The sequence below is a fragment of the Periophthalmus magnuspinnatus genome, chromosome 21 (genome assembly GCF_009829125.3).
Source record: "Periophthalmus magnuspinnatus isolate fPerMag1 chromosome 21, fPerMag1.2.pri, whole genome shotgun sequence".
NCBI lineage: Eukaryota > Metazoa > Chordata > Actinopteri > Gobiiformes > Gobiidae > Periophthalmus > Periophthalmus magnuspinnatus.
This window is the reverse complement of record NC_047146.1, coordinates 4,659,420-4,674,691: the sequence shown is the minus strand read 5'-3', so window position 1 is coordinate 4,674,691 and position 15,272 is coordinate 4,659,420. Positions and strand designations below refer to the sequence as shown.

The 15,272-nt window shown below is 42.2% G+C and overlaps 1 protein-coding gene across 1 annotated transcript in view; it reads left to right on the top strand.

Annotated features, from left to right (window-relative positions):
* itgb5 (integrin, beta 5) overlaps positions 1 to 15,272 on the top strand; it is a 44,368-nt gene that overhangs the window by 4,820 nt on the left and 24,276 nt on the right. Inside the window, exons 7-11 of the mRNA XM_055230450.1 lie at positions 1,969 to 2,064; positions 2,147 to 2,236; positions 3,688 to 3,822; positions 6,514 to 6,688; positions 7,456 to 7,710. Of these exons, the coding sequence (XP_055086425.1) occupies positions 1,969 to 2,064; positions 2,147 to 2,236; positions 3,688 to 3,822; positions 6,514 to 6,688; positions 7,456 to 7,710 (751 nt within the window). The remainder of the gene's footprint in view (positions 1 to 1,968; positions 2,065 to 2,146; positions 2,237 to 3,687; positions 3,823 to 6,513; positions 6,689 to 7,455; positions 7,711 to 15,272) is intronic.

The window sequence follows — 15,272 nt, the reverse complement described above, 5'->3', positions numbered from 1 at the left end:
GCGCCCAAGCTTTAACTTCCTGGCTGAAGTCTTGAGATGTTGCTTCAGTATTTCCACATAATGTTCTTTCCTCACGATGCATCTATTTTGTGACGTGCACCAGTCTGTCCTGCAGCAAAAAAAAAACCACGACATGATGCTGCCACCCCCGTATTTCAGGGTTTTTTTTGGTGTTGCAAACTTCCTTTTTTTTTTTTTTTTTTTCTCCAAACGTAATGATGCACATTATGGCCAAACAGTTTAATTTTAGTTTCATCAGACCACAGGACATGTGTGTTTCAGATGTGTCTTCAAATTCATCCACAGGTTTGTCTCTAATTAACTCAAATGTTGTCAATTGACCAATCAGAAGCTTCCAAAGACATGACATCATCTGGATTTTTTCCCAAATTGTTTACACAGTACGATTATTATGCATTTAAACATCTGACTTTGAGAGGATTTTGACAATTTTCAGTACTTTTTTCAGTACAGTTTTCTGGCATTTAGCAAATAGAAATAATTTTGTTAATCCTAATGGACCGAAAACAGGAAAAGTTTAGTCTGATTTCATGTCAGACAGTGAGGGAAAAAAAAAGTGTCTTTTTATATAGCGTATGTAAACTTCTGGTTTCAGCTGAGGCTAAAAACATATATTTCAAGTTTTAAAAAAAGACTTTCTCCACATAAATCTGTTAATCTGGGGCGAGTGGAGTTAAGTTTCATTCTTTCATTAGATCCACCACAAAGACGCCCTTTCATTGGCATAATTACTTAAAACTCATCTCCGGCAGAAATGCACTTTTATAGTTTTCATGTGAACTGAATTCTGCCATTCAATGTTTAGTTTTCATTCACAACGGAATAACTCATATTTATTTTTGCAGTCGTTTGTTTTGGTGACAGGTCGAGCGACTAAACCAAACAGTCTCAAAATGATATTGTTGCTTCAGAGTTTGAGATAAACTGAACACATGCAGCTCAGGACATGTTTAAAGACGTCCTACCGTCTGTTGGTTTTATTTATGAAAACCCCATTAGAAATCACATATTCCCTGATTTCAAATGACTCAAATTCAGTGGTGCTCAAGTTTAAGTAAAAGTTTTAAGTAAAAGTACAGATACCGGAGCAGAAAATACTCAGGTACTTTGATACTTTTACTTGTTTAAGAATGTACTTGATGAGTAAAAAGTAAAAGTTTTGAGAATAAAGTTTCAAATGTGGTGATTTTTTTTTTTTTCAGTCCTGTTCAAAAATGTAGTGGAAGTAGAAACTACAGATACTGAAAATACTGCTCTCAGGTGTAAAGTAAAAGTATACGCTGTAAAATGTACTCAAGTAAAGTACAAGTACCTTCCTTACCGTTTTACTACTCCTACTTCACTCCTTTGTTACTTTTCACCACTGCTCAGATTACTGAAATGTTTTGATAATTATCAGCATTTGAATTATGTTTGTAGATCTGTCATAATAACAAACTTATGTCAGTACAGAGAAATACTGCAGTAAACGATAATATTGAAACTACTTTAAGCTTCTGACACAATGACAATAATGCAAGATGATCCCAGTGAACCATTATTAAATAGACACTTTCATTACAGCAAATAAACCGCAGAATGAAGCAATAATCAGCCACAGAAGTGACTTTTTCTCTCCTCCACAGCTCAGATCTTATCGCATTTCAACTAAAATGCCAAAATCTCCCCACTTCTGCAAAGAAAAACTCCCCACGATCCATATTGAGCCCCTAAATAAACAGTCTTTCCATCTGTCATGTACTGAACGTTAAGTCGATACAGTGATGATCGTGACAGGTCCATTAGCGAGTCCTGTGTAAATGTTTTTACAGTTGTGCTCGTGCTACCAAAAGTAAATAAGCCCATGTTTTGTAGCGCAGGCTCCAGCTGATTTCAAAAGGCTCACAGGGCGATGTAAACAAACACTGGGTCACTCGAGTGTTCGCACTTAAGTTTGTGTCTTCACAGGACTATCCCTCTCTGGCTTTGCTGGGAGAAAAACTGGCCGAAAACAACATCTTCCTCATCTTTGCTGTCACTAAACGACTCTACGTCATTTATAAGGTAATTATTCAGCTTTTATAATGATAATAATGATGATGCAAAGAACTGGAAGTCATATTTGCTGTGTATCGTCCATTTTTAGAATTTTACGGCACTAATACCTGGCACGACTGTGGAAATCTTGGACCAGGACTCAAAAAATGTGATCCAGCTCATCGTGAACGCGTACAACGTGAGTTCAAAATCTGGAGAGGCATTTCCTGTTTGTGTGGGAGTAAAACAGGAGTGAGAGACGCCACCGTTTAACACCAAACGCACTCTGGTTTTGTCGTTTAGCTGTTGTGCTCATGTGAGTAACGGGACCGAAGGTGAACGAGGGCGAGAAGCTCTTTTGTCTGATGTGCTCGATCTGCCACATTAAAGAGACACACTGGCAAGTTTATTTGTATAACTCAGCTGGTACATGAAGTAATTTAAAGTGCTTTACAGAATAAGAAAGGCATTAAAGTCACAATACGACAAATCAAAACATAAATAATCATCATAAAAGTAACATTAAAAGAGAAGAGGCAGAATAAAACCCTTTCAGTCAGATGCACAGATAAACAGAATCGTTTGACAATGCTCACTTTGAGAAATCCAGGCTCAAAGTCGAGGCCTGTCTCACATCTTCAGGAAGACTGTTCCAGGTTTTAGCTGCACAAAACTCAAACGCTGATTCCCCATGTTTGGTCCTCAATCTGGGACCGGGACTCGACCAGGAGGCAGGTCCCTGAAGTCCTCATGTGAGATGGTTCATGTGGCTCATGTGGGAGATGTTCTTTGGTGCTGGTCCATAGAGAGACTTGTTCACACAGAGCTGCTTTAAAATCTATTCTCTGAGACGCTGCAGGTGAATATGAAAATACATTTAGAAATATCAATTTGAAACTCCTGTCGTTTGCTCATGTAAAAGAAATGTATTACAAGTTTTTCACCTTGTTACATTTTCATATAAAAATGTCAGTTTTTACACATAAAATGCTGATTTTTGGGACACATGAAACTCAAAAATAAATGGAGCCAGGTTTAAATTTCTTGCTTTACGCCACAACAATGGTGCATGATAATGATATGTATTAGTGATGTAAATGGATGTCTCGGCGGTTAGCCCAGCAGATTCAGGATCGTCTGTAGATGGTCTATTAAACAGTCTATTTAAAAATGGTTTAGTGGGATTATTTTGCTTTATTTAAGTGTTAATTGGTGACATCAAGTAGTTTCAATGTTATTGTTTATCACAGTATTTCTCTGTAGTGATATATTGAGCTTCCAAATGTGTTATTGTGACGTAGTAAATGTAAATGACTTTGGCACCACATGGCATCGCAAACAGCTGTGGTATTCAGATCTACACAACCTGCATTTGTGCTTGGAGTTTGGCACATTTTGAATGTAAACCCGACCACAACCGCACGCAAACGAGCCAATGCATTCCCGATGTTCCACTCTTTTCCACTCTCCTGGCACGGAGCGCTGGGGTGGTTTCTCTGAAACTTTTATTGTGGGAAACGTTAAGTTATGTGAAGGCTCGTTCCAGGGCTGTCAAAAAGTGAATGGTCTTATACCTTTTTAAATAGTTGACCATAATGTCTCAGACCTGCCTCTGCCTCACTCGATGTCTCTACCACATGTCGTTTTCAGAATATCCGGTCCAAAGTGGAGCTGTCAGTCTGGGACCACCCCGAGGACCTGAGTCTCTCTTTCACTGCCACCTGTCAGGACGGAAAGCCTCTGCCGGGACTCAGGAAGTGCGCTGACCTCAAGATCGGAGACACTGTGAGTGAAGTTTACTACTTCTGTTTATATTATTAGAGTTCTCTCTCTTCCTCGCTCTCCCTCACTCTCCCTGGCTCTTCCTCTCTCACTTGAACATTTTTCCCTGCTTCCAACTGCCCCGTTACACTGGCCTGTGGAATGTTGAGATCCGTCACTCTGGCTGTTTCAGACGACACCGCATCATGGAATCTTTGGATAATGATGCTTTTGGAAATATTGTTGTATAAATATATTTAGGTTTAACTATTAAGACTCAAGTGTTACTTTAGTGTGAGCCTGTGGAGAAAGTCCTCTGATCTTTTGGGTTCTATGAGGGATTTCCTGATGAATAGAATCAGGAAATGAGGGTGGAGAAAGTGCTCAGGCCCTATGAGGGTGGAGACGGCCTCCTGAGGGTAGAGATGGTGCTTCGGCCCAGTGTGACTATGATGGTGGAGAAAGTGCTCCGGCCCCGTGAGAGTGGAGGGTCCGTCCCTGTGGCTTTTACATGAAACTCGTTTTCATTTTAAGGTTGCAGTTTGAGTCATGTTGAACAGATGCGGTTTTATGAGATTTTATTGTGTTTTTCTTCCAAAAATCAAGATTAGAGCCTAGTCCTGTTTTTAGGCCTAGTCCTGTTTTTGTTTGGAGACTGCGGAAGTACAAAGTAAAAGTATTTATGAATGTTGTGGCTCAATTCTACAAGTATCACTGATTTAAGAAAATAAAACTGGAGCTGTAGTGAAAAATGGGTTTTAAGATTACTCAAATACAACTGAGAGTGTAAATGAATAAAAACTAGAGAGAAATAGAACATAAGAAATATAAAATGGTTAAAGATGTGAAAAGTCCAGTTTCCAGACTTCATTATGGGTGATACTGAATATGGGACATTTTGATGGCTGGTCTGGAGCAGCCAAAAACACTCAGGCTCAGGGAGTTACACCCAGTCAGTCTTGCCTAAAGCTTCCGGCATTCTGCTCTTCCTCTCGCTCCCTCTTCCCCCTTGTCTTCCCTCTCCCTCTGCTCTTCCTCTTCTTTAGTCCCGCTGGAGGCTGAAGTAGAGCGTATACCCGTGGTGAATGTGGCTCTGAAAAGGCCGTTCTTCTCTGTGGAGTGGACTGTGTTTGTCGGGCTGCTCCTCTCTGTGCTAACGACATGTGCTGCAGGTGTCACTCCTCCTGCATGCCAATGACCTCATACACAAGAGAGGGAGAAGGGGGAAAGAGAGGGAGAGCGGAGATGGCACTGAGGGGGCATTTACACCATGTGCTTGTGGCTGCAAAGATAATGAAAGTGCCATGTAGATGAATAGGACGGCATTAGCAGTAACATACCATGGGCTCGCTTTGTTCAAACACACAGGAGCTGTTTGAATAGAGGGACATACAGTCTAGCTGCCAAAACGTGAGACGATGCCGTTTTACTCTGGACCGAGAGTGACTTGACCCTCTGCATTCCATCTGCGTCTTCCTGTCTCTCATTGACCCCACGCAGTCGTTTTAAAACCACATGATGCAGCAGCGGCTCCTCGTGCCTCGTATTTACAGTTAACGACTTAACGAGAGGCACAATTTAATTAAGCTCCCGCGTAAAAAAAAAAAAGAAAAAACAAAAGGGCTGGACCGGAGGCTCATGACACTGGAACATCCGGATTCAGATCGCTCAATAAGACGAGTGACCTCAACCGTTTGTGCTGCTGGTGCATTGTAATTTTAGGAGCCGTTTTACAAAATGGCCGCTCATTACTGCACTCGACACCTACAATAACATCAACAGCTGTACTTTATAATCATAGACTGTATAAAGAAGTGGACTACATGAGTTCGGCTCCAGTCAAACGAAGCTCATCGAGGCTGATTTGTCTCTTTATTAATGTTCATATCTTGATTTACAGACACAACAGTGAAATAAAAACCCCAGGATCATGTAGAGCGGGTTAATACGAACATTTAAGACCAAAATGACGAGTCTGACGGCAGCAGGTACAGAGAGAGGACACAGTTTTTCAATAGAAAGTGAATTGGAGTCACTTCTTTTTTTGAACGCAGTGGCTATCAGGTTAGCTATGTCTGTTTATATATACAGTCTATGTTTGTAATGTTTAACTTTAGGTCAGGACGAATGACTTTAATCTATATATTTGGCTTTTTAACTTGTGCTTGTAAATTATCACCTGATTTAACTGAAGAGACACTTGAAAAATGGTTAAAATATTTCATGTTATGATTTCAAAGTTGGGCATAAATTTACTTTTGTTTTAAATTGGTGAAAGTCCAGCCCCTTTTTGTCTCGAAGGCGGAAAAGCGCTGTATAAAATTGTGACCGTTTACGAATCAAAGCGCTTCACATCAAGGAGCCACTCACCCTTTCACACACACATTCATAACCCCTAGTGTCTTGCCCAAGGACACAACAACGACATTTATCTGTGGGAGTTGGAGTCGTTTAGCTCAGGAACGGGATTTGAACCACCAACTTTCGGATCAGTGCACAAACGCACGCCCTAGTAGGAAAAGCTGAGGAAAAGCCATTAATCTGCAGTCTTCAAAAACATAAGGTCAAGTGTAGATCGTCTATGGACTCCCAAGAATTTTAAGTGTTGAAAATACACTCTGATACAATGGGGTCAGGTTTGGATGTTTGGACCTTGAAACCAAACAGGAAGTTGCATCGTCTCCATCTATTTGAAAGTGTTTTTGTGTTTTGTAGGTGTCGTTTAACGTGAGCGTAGAGGCCCGGAGTTGTCCTGCCCGAGGCACAGACCAAACCTTCACCATCAAACCTGTGGGATTCAAAGATCGTCTGGAGGTGACTGTGGACTATCGGTGCGACTGCAGGTGTACGCAGAGAGCTCAGGCCAACAGCAGCATGTGCCACTCTGTCGGTGAGGCTGCTGTTTTTTTTTTTTTTCTTTTTTCTAGTGTTTATAGCAAAAAGTACACGTTATTTTTATTATTCTGCGTTCATCACATAAGCTACTTCTCCTGGCCCAGTTTTGTGTGTCTGTTTTCGACTAAAATGCTAATAATAACTTTAAAATCCATGGAAATTGCCGTTGTTTCCCAAGATATAAAACATGCATTCAAACCAGGAATGTTTAGTCTTCTAACTTTATTTTTTTTTTACATTTAAAGAGCCCATATTACGCAATTTTCTGATCTGTTATAATGCTGTTTCTTCATCACAAACAGACCTGGACTTGTTTTGTCTTTTCATTCACACGTTTATCACACAAACAAACCTGCATATTTAGGCTGGGTTCTTCTCTCAAACAGAAAACACTCTATTCCACCTTGTGATGTCGTCAAGTGTTAATACAGGAAGTGCTCCATTGTGTTTTTAAGTTCCATACACCTTCACTAAAATCGTTTAGTTCAGTAGCGATTGGCAATTCCACAGTTGAAATGATCCAAAGTTAAAACGAGGTGTTTACTTGAAAATTACCACTTCATGACATCACAAGGTGGAACAGAGCGTTTTGAGCTTTGGAGATGGAGACAGACTAATAATAAAGTGCTACTCAAACATGTGTGAATGAAACAGAACAAAACTCCAGGTCTGTTTTTGGGGAGGTAAAAGCATCAGAACGTGGCTTTAAGCTCCACAGTCTTTAGGGAAACCTTAGATGTAAATGATGTTTCCTCTGCTCAGGGACGTACACCTGTGGGACTTGTCGGTGTGAGTCGGGGTACCTGGGCGCCCGCTGTGAGTGCCAGGAGGGTGAGACGGGCAGCATGTATCTGAGCGCGTGCAGAGAGGCCGAGGGCAAACAGGTGTGCAGCGGGCGCGGCGAGTGCAGCTGTAACCAGTGCCTCTGCTACGAGTCGGAGTTTGGAAAAATCTACGGGCGTTTCTGCGAATGTGACGACTTCTCCTGCGCCCGCCACAAAGGCATCCTCTGCTCTGGTAGGCACAAACCTTTTACGGCGTTACTCTTGACTTGTCACGACCATCACTATTGACCCACCCACAGCGTTTGGCTCAAGGCAGGTTTGATTGACAGCGTTCCTAACACTTTTCTCGGGGAAAGAAGGCGGCTGATTTGTGTGTTGTCTGTTTTTAATGTTCAGATCTTGATTTACACACACAATAGTGAAATGAAAAACCCAGGATCATGTATAACAGGTTAATATGAACATTTTAAGACCAAAATGATGAGTCTGTCCCTTCTCTCTGTAACTTTGGCTCCAATTCACTTTACATTGAGTCGATGGAGTGCATGATCACTTCTTGTTTGTAACACGGCAGCTAGCAGGTTAAGCTTTGTCCATTTATAGATACAATTTGTTTGCAACTCTATTTATCATGAGTACTTTTTCTTTGCAAAATTGACGATTTTAACCATCTCTAGATTATTGTATTACAACAGAAATAATAAAAATCTCACTTCTTTGGCTCATTATTGCCTCATTCGGCTTTTTAATTATGTAGATTGTTGATGTGGATTATCTTCTTATTTGTGTCAGTAGCATAAAGTAATTTAAATATTATCGTTTATCGCAGTATTTCTCTGTATCAGTAGCTCGTGCTTCAAAGTTTGTTGTTGGTACAGGCCTATTCTACCATTAATACATGTGATACACAGCCTGTTCATTCCAGCCTGATGGATGTTTTTCACATATGAAGCAGAATCTCATTTAGTGTTGAGTTCATACCTGTGCAGGGCGTGTCTTTGTGTCTTTGAATCAGCTCTGAATCACAAATCAACTTAAGGAGTAAGAGCTGCAGGGCCTTGGTCTGTTTCCAGGGGTTAGTCTGAGTAGTTAGTCTTGTTTTTACATTTCCTTTGGTGTAGTTGTGCTTGTTTGGTTTGATTTACAGTCAAGTTTGTAAAATATTTAATGAATGGACTTAACGTATCTGCTGTGGCCTCACACAGCCATGTGCTGATGTAGTATCACGTGTGTTTAGTCTCACGTAGAGGAAAGTGTGACTTGCTCTCAGACTGTATATATAAATGGACATGACCAACCCTCCAACTGCCGTGTTTGAAACAGGAAGTGAGCATGGGCGCGTTTCTGGCTCCATCAACTCTGGCTCCAATTCACTTTACATTAGAAAACTGTGGCCTCCCTCTCTGTAACTGCGGCAGTGAGTCTCATCAACAGCCTCTCTCTGGATTGGCTCTTTTGTTGCTATGATACTCATGGTCGGAATCCAAATCTGGAACTCTGCTCCAAATTGACCCCTATAACTGCTCTGGCCTCGATGAGCTTCATTTGGAGCCGAACGCTGTGGCTGACGTCACACTCAGTCACTTCTTTATACAGTCTTTGCTTACTCTATATAAAGGTACATCTTATATACAAGTGGGTCTAAATAGGCCGTGGTTGTTCCCAGAACATTCGGTCCAGAAATGAGTTCTGGTTCGGGCCTCTGGCTGGAGCGAGGCCCCCTGGCTGGAGCGAGGCCCCTTGGCTCATCCCCAAACCAGCGCTTGTTCCAGAGCCATCACAGTGAGCGCTTTGTGACAGTGGGCCCAGCTTTGGCGCGATCTGCAAACACAATACCCGCCTCTATTTATCTGAAGTCTGGAAACACAAGTCTTTGGTTTATGAGGAACACACTGGATCCACACAGAAACACTGTCTGTTTGTGCCAATAATCCATAAGTCATTAAATGTTAACACTCCAGTACTTTTGGTCCTGTCGTCTCCGCTCAGTAGAACTCCAAAACTAAGCTCATAATGAGTTTCTAAAGATGCCAAACAGTACGCCTCTAACACTCCCACTCTGTGTTCATTATAATGGAGAATCCAGAGAATGCTGGAAATATCTGTTATTATGACAGGCCTGGTTCATCACACTTAGAAGTCTGACACATCGCTGAAGTAAATATAGACAATAACGATAATATTGAAACTTTCTGCCACCGACACAAAAACCCAAGAGCAGATTTAAACCACAAAAACTATTTTAAATCTACAATATTGTTAAAAAATCATGAGCTGCAAGAAATAAACAGCAGAACGAGTCGTGTCTGTATCTATTGTGGGCCTCTGCTCTGTATCTATTGTGGGCCTCTGCTCTGTCTCTATTGTGGGCCTCTGCTCTGTCTCTATTGTGGGCCTCTGCTCTGTCTCTATTGTGGGCCTGTGTCTCTATTGTGGGCCTGTGTCTCTATTGTGGGCCTGTGTGTCTATTGTGGGCCTGTGTGTCTATTGTGGGCCTCTGCTCTGTCTCTATTGTGGGCCTGTGTGTCTATTGTGGGCCTTCTCTGTGCTCGGCTGTAACAAGAAAATTATCTTCCAATCTTGAGTTCTTTGTGCAGTAATTTAATCAGTGAAAAATGTGTTTTTTTTGTTGTTTTTTTGCCAAAGCTTAAACTGTTTTGTAACTGTTAGAGAATTGCCTTTGTTTGAGTTGTGTGAAGAAAGTCGGTGGTTTGTAACATTTGAAGGTTGTGGCCCCTGCACTATTGTGTTTGTGAGCCCATGTGACTTGGTCTGGTGCGTTTTGATTGGTCCAGTGCTAGAGACAGATGACATATTGGTTGGTTTATGTGAGGTCGATCTGCCTTAAATCTCCAGCAGAAGGAGATTTCAAAAATCGTGTTCTAAATTAATTAAAAGGATAAAGTCACATTGAGCTAAAGATGTAACGTCACCAAACTCTCAGCCTCAAAAATATCAACAAAAATATAATATCGCTCTAAGAAAATACATGATCACGTCCTATTTTAAACGTGCCGGCTAGTGCATTAGATCTTTAGATTATAAAAATAGACTGTGTATATAAATGAACATAGCTAAGATTTATTTCTTCATTTAATCTGCACTGAAACAGCAAAGGATCATGGTCTATGTAGTTCCCTGTTTTAGCTGTTGCCGCAGTATAACAGCAGTTTTAATCAGACACTTGTCATTCCACATATTATGAGACTTTTGACGACCATATCACCATATTTGGATTTTTTTTTTTTACCTCCGTTCATTTAATATGGGCAGTTTCATGTTTGTTTGAGTTGTTTTTAAGCAGGTTGTCTGAAGAGATGTGGCTTTAGCTGGGCCCAGACTAAATGTTGTGGTAATCTTATCCCCAGTATCTGTGAAGGTCAGCCTCTGTGTCTCTGTGTACGCTCTGACACAGTTCACTATCTCCAAGGTGAAGTGAACACGTCTGCACTGAAAAGACACTATGTACCTGTGTGTGTGTGTGAGAGAGACCCCATTTTATATTTCTTGGCTTATTTGTTTGTTTATTATTGTTCATTTTTGCGTTAGAAAAGCTATCCCTCTGACTCTGTGTCTGTTTTGGACATGAGTTGACTTCCTGCTTCTCTTGCCCCCCTGACCCACATCTTCAGTGCTGACGTGCGGCTCCTTTTAAATAATGATCTAACCGCCTCCGCTGCCAGAAATAGCATGGCTTTATTTCCAGCACAAACTTTTTTTTTTTTTTTTTACTTCATAAATAAAAACATGTGTGCCAACATCTGCACATGATGAACGAGCCTGTGTTTTCATGCTTACATATGAAAATGGTTAAGGACGCACCGATCCAGCTTCCTCAGCTCAGATTCTGATTTCAACACCACGGCTTTAAGTATCTGCCAATAATCGGATCAATGGACACCAGAGCAAGAGAGACTGAAAACAAAAATAAAATAAGACAAAACTGATACAAATGTGTTGTGTAGCTAATGATTAAAAGGCAGTTTTTTTAAGTCAACAGACAGATTTTGAGCTGAGAAAAAGTTTATGATCTGGAAATGGGTAAAAATCGGCACATAATTCGACCTTTGTGTAAGCTGTAGGAGACCTGTATGTCCCCGGCTGTCCCCGTCTGTCCCCGTCTGCCGAACACGAGCAGTTTGTGATTACACTGCACTCTGAAAAAAAATCCTTTCTGGGCTTTTTTTTTGTCAGATTAGTGGCCACTCATTGCTTCTACAACTCAAAAAAGCCTGAAGCAGCAGGACCCGATCCAGATGGTTTATAGATCCATGGTATCGGATCGGTTGCATACATTTTAGGGTTTCAGTAACTATTGATCAACAACATTTACCTGAGAGGCTTTTGGAGAAATGTTTAAGGCTCAGCAGTGGCCTAGTCGTAACTGTAGTCAGGTCAGAGGTCAGTAGGAGCATATGGACCATGTCTGTTATTATTGTTCATATCTTGATTTTACAGACACAATAGGGAAATAAATAATAAAAACCCCAGGATCATGTAGAGGGTTAATACGAACGTTTAAGACCAAAATGACGAGTCCAACAGCAGCAGATACAGAGAGAGGAGCCATGTTTTTTCAATAGAAAGTGAATTTGAGCCAGAGTCGATAGAGCTGGAAGTGCGCTCATGATCACTTCCTGTTTGTAACGCGACAGCTAGCAGATTAGCCATGTCCATTTATATATACAGTCTATGAGCCGTCGTCAGGTCAGTCGGAGCATTTGGACTATGTAGGGTGATAGTAGTGGTAATAGCAGGGGTAGACCTGTTGGAGGCGCACTGCGTAGTAGCACTAGCACCGTGGCAGTACGTTTTTAACTGAAGTGATTGTGACGGAGGAATTAGTCTTCATTTACAGTCACAGGAGGAGAGATTTTGTCGTCTCTTTGCTGAGGTCTGTTTGAGTCCCTGTCTGTGGTTCTCATTACATTTTATGTGCTACTTCAACACGCTCCAATTTGCCTTTTCTGGTTTTACTAACGCACTACTGCAGTCCTGTAGCGGCGGGTGGCTGTCAGACAAGTTCACTTCATTAACAACAGAATCCCACAAACATCAAACGCGGGGCTTTTCAATAGTACGGATTGTTATGACAAAAGTAGGCCTTGTTAGCCCTGCCTGAAGTGCACCTGCCTCGAACACTGAGCAGAACTAACAGAGGACGACTCCGCCCTCTGCTCTGGGCTTTGGGACCTGACTCAACTTGACCAAACAAAGATCTGGGCTCACAGTAGTTCAGTATGAGCTGTCCACGCCTACCAGTGTTTACCTGCTCTTTTAATGTCTTTAGAAAGTGTTGGAAATTTCCAGCTTCCCACAGATGATTAATGTGTTTAGCTCAGTTTTATTGTGCAAACTATTCAAAAAAAAAAAAGACATGATTTGGTAAATGTAAACAGAAGGAAGGCAGCAGCACATCTCAAAAATGCCCAGGTCAAGTCCAAAACAGTTTGAGGATTCTGAAAAAAACATGAGATTTATTACCAATCTTCATTCAACCATAGACTGTATCCAAGCAGTGGCATCACGCTGGAGGAGCTAGTTCAGGTAAATCGGCTCTTTATGGTCAGATTGTGTTTAATCTGAGCTTTGTTTTAAGTTGTAAATCTCAGACAGAGCAGTGCCTCAAGTTAGCCTCACACCGCCAGGGAATGTTGACGACATCAGCTGCAGGCTCCATAAGTCGTATACTCCTCGTCACCAGTTATTCTTCTGTGTTTCTTCTTCATATGAACTGTGTCAGATATTTTCGTGTCTCTTCACTTTGGGCCGGCGTTAGATCGGTAGAGATTTTTTTAAGTCCAACGACAATAACGTTGTGTTTGATTTGGCTTCAGTCCTGTGTCTAAATCGGCCTGAGAAATGTGCAGAGTTGCAGTTTGATTTCTTGGAGCAGCTGTTTCCAGGGTAAAGGCTTACAGCCCCTAAACCCCCCTCTCTCTCGCTCCCTTCTCGAGCTTGTTTTTTTCCTCTTCTCTCTGTTTTGTGAGCCATCCTCCCTCTCTCTATCGCTCTATCGCTCTCCCTCTCTCTATCGCTCTCTGTCTCTGTTTTCTCTCTCCCCTTCACTCTGTGTTCATTGCCACTGGATTCAGATCTGTGGAGAGGCGTACAGCTGTCTCCCTCCCTCTCTCCCTCCCTCCTCCTCCTCTCTGTGTTCTTCACCGCTGGATTCAGATCTGTGGAGAGGTGCACAGCTCTGTCTCTCCCCCTCCTTTTCTCTCTCCCTCTCTCCTCCTCTCTCCCTCTGTCCTCTCTCTCTGTTCTCTGCCGCTGGATGCAGATCTGTGGAGAGGGGCACAGCTCTGTCTCTCCCCCTCCCCTTCTCTCTCTCTCTCCCTCTCCCTCCCTCTCTCCTCCTCTTTCTCCCTCCCCTGTCTTTCCCTCTTCCCCTCCTCTCTCCCTCTGTCCTCTCTCTCTGTTGTCCACCGCTGGATTCAGATCTGTGGAGAGGCGCACAGCTCTGTCTCTCCCCCTCCCTTTCTCTCTCCCTCTCTCTCTCTCTCCCTCTCTCTCCTCCTCTCCCATCCTCTCTCCTCTTCTTTGCCCCCCCCCCCCCTCCCTCCCTCTTCCCCTCCTCTCTCTGTGTTCTCTGCCGCTGGATTCAGATCTGTGGAGAGGCGCACAACTCTGTCTCTCCCCCTCCCCTTCTCTCTCCCGCTCCCTCCCTCTCTCTCCTGCTCTTTCTCCCTCCCCCGTCTTTCCCTCTTCCCCTCCTCTCTCTCTCTGTTCTCTGCCGCTGGATTCAGATCTGTGGAGAGGCGCACAGCTGACTGTAATTGTTCCAGTGGGACCGGGGACGGGGCCCAGCTGTGGAAGTCGTGGCGTCTGCAGAAGCCGACACAGAGCTAATAATCCAAATAAACAAAAGGCTTCCGAACTTGAGGAGGATCGAATTTCAAAACACTCTGGAATTCTTGTCGCTGCAGGAACAGTTTCAGGAGTATTTAGGGTCTATTGTAGCTACGGGAACAATTTTGAGAGTATTTAGGGTCTGCCTTAGCTACAGGAACAGTTTTTATTGCTTTTTTGATTTTGAAGGATTTCAGTAATAAATATGTCTTGTATCTGAGTCTATGGGTTTTTTGTTTGCGTTGAGGTAAAACGTGGAGGACGCTTAAGGTCAGGTGTCCATAAATGAACCCCAGCACATGTAAACCAGATGAGAACTTGATGTTTCAAAGTTTTATGTGTTTGATGAGTCCCTGAGAGCGTTTGAGGTAAAACTACGGCTGTTTGTTTTGTGAATTTTATCACATTTTATCTTTTTAGCATCTTTGTTTTGAGATTATGGCTGTGACTCTGACTTTTACAGTAAAGTTTTAAGAGTAGACTCCTGTTCAGATTGTGAACGCCTCCATAAACATTAATATTTGAGAGAGAGACTGAAATATGAACTGATAAACTGCACTCCCATTTTGTACAAGAAATTATGGCATTTGTTAATAGGCCGGCAACCTGACTGTTAGTGTCACTACTTCCTGTTAGCCTTACCACTTCCTGTTAGTGTTACTACTTCCTGTCCAATTTTACCTCTGAGGTTTTAGCTGGGTCATGTTAAAAAATACGTATTTAAAGGTCAGGAAGTGGACAGGGAGCTTCGGGGGGGTCAGAGGTTAGGGGGTTAGGGTCAGACAGTGGACAGGGAGCTGCAGGTGGATGTCACTGACAACATGTTAAACGCTACAGAAATGAAATGAATACTTCAGCAGAGACACTTATTTTTAGAAAGACACGTTTGTGTCTTACTGCTAATTTTGAGGCATAATAAATAAACACAGCAAACTGAAGTAT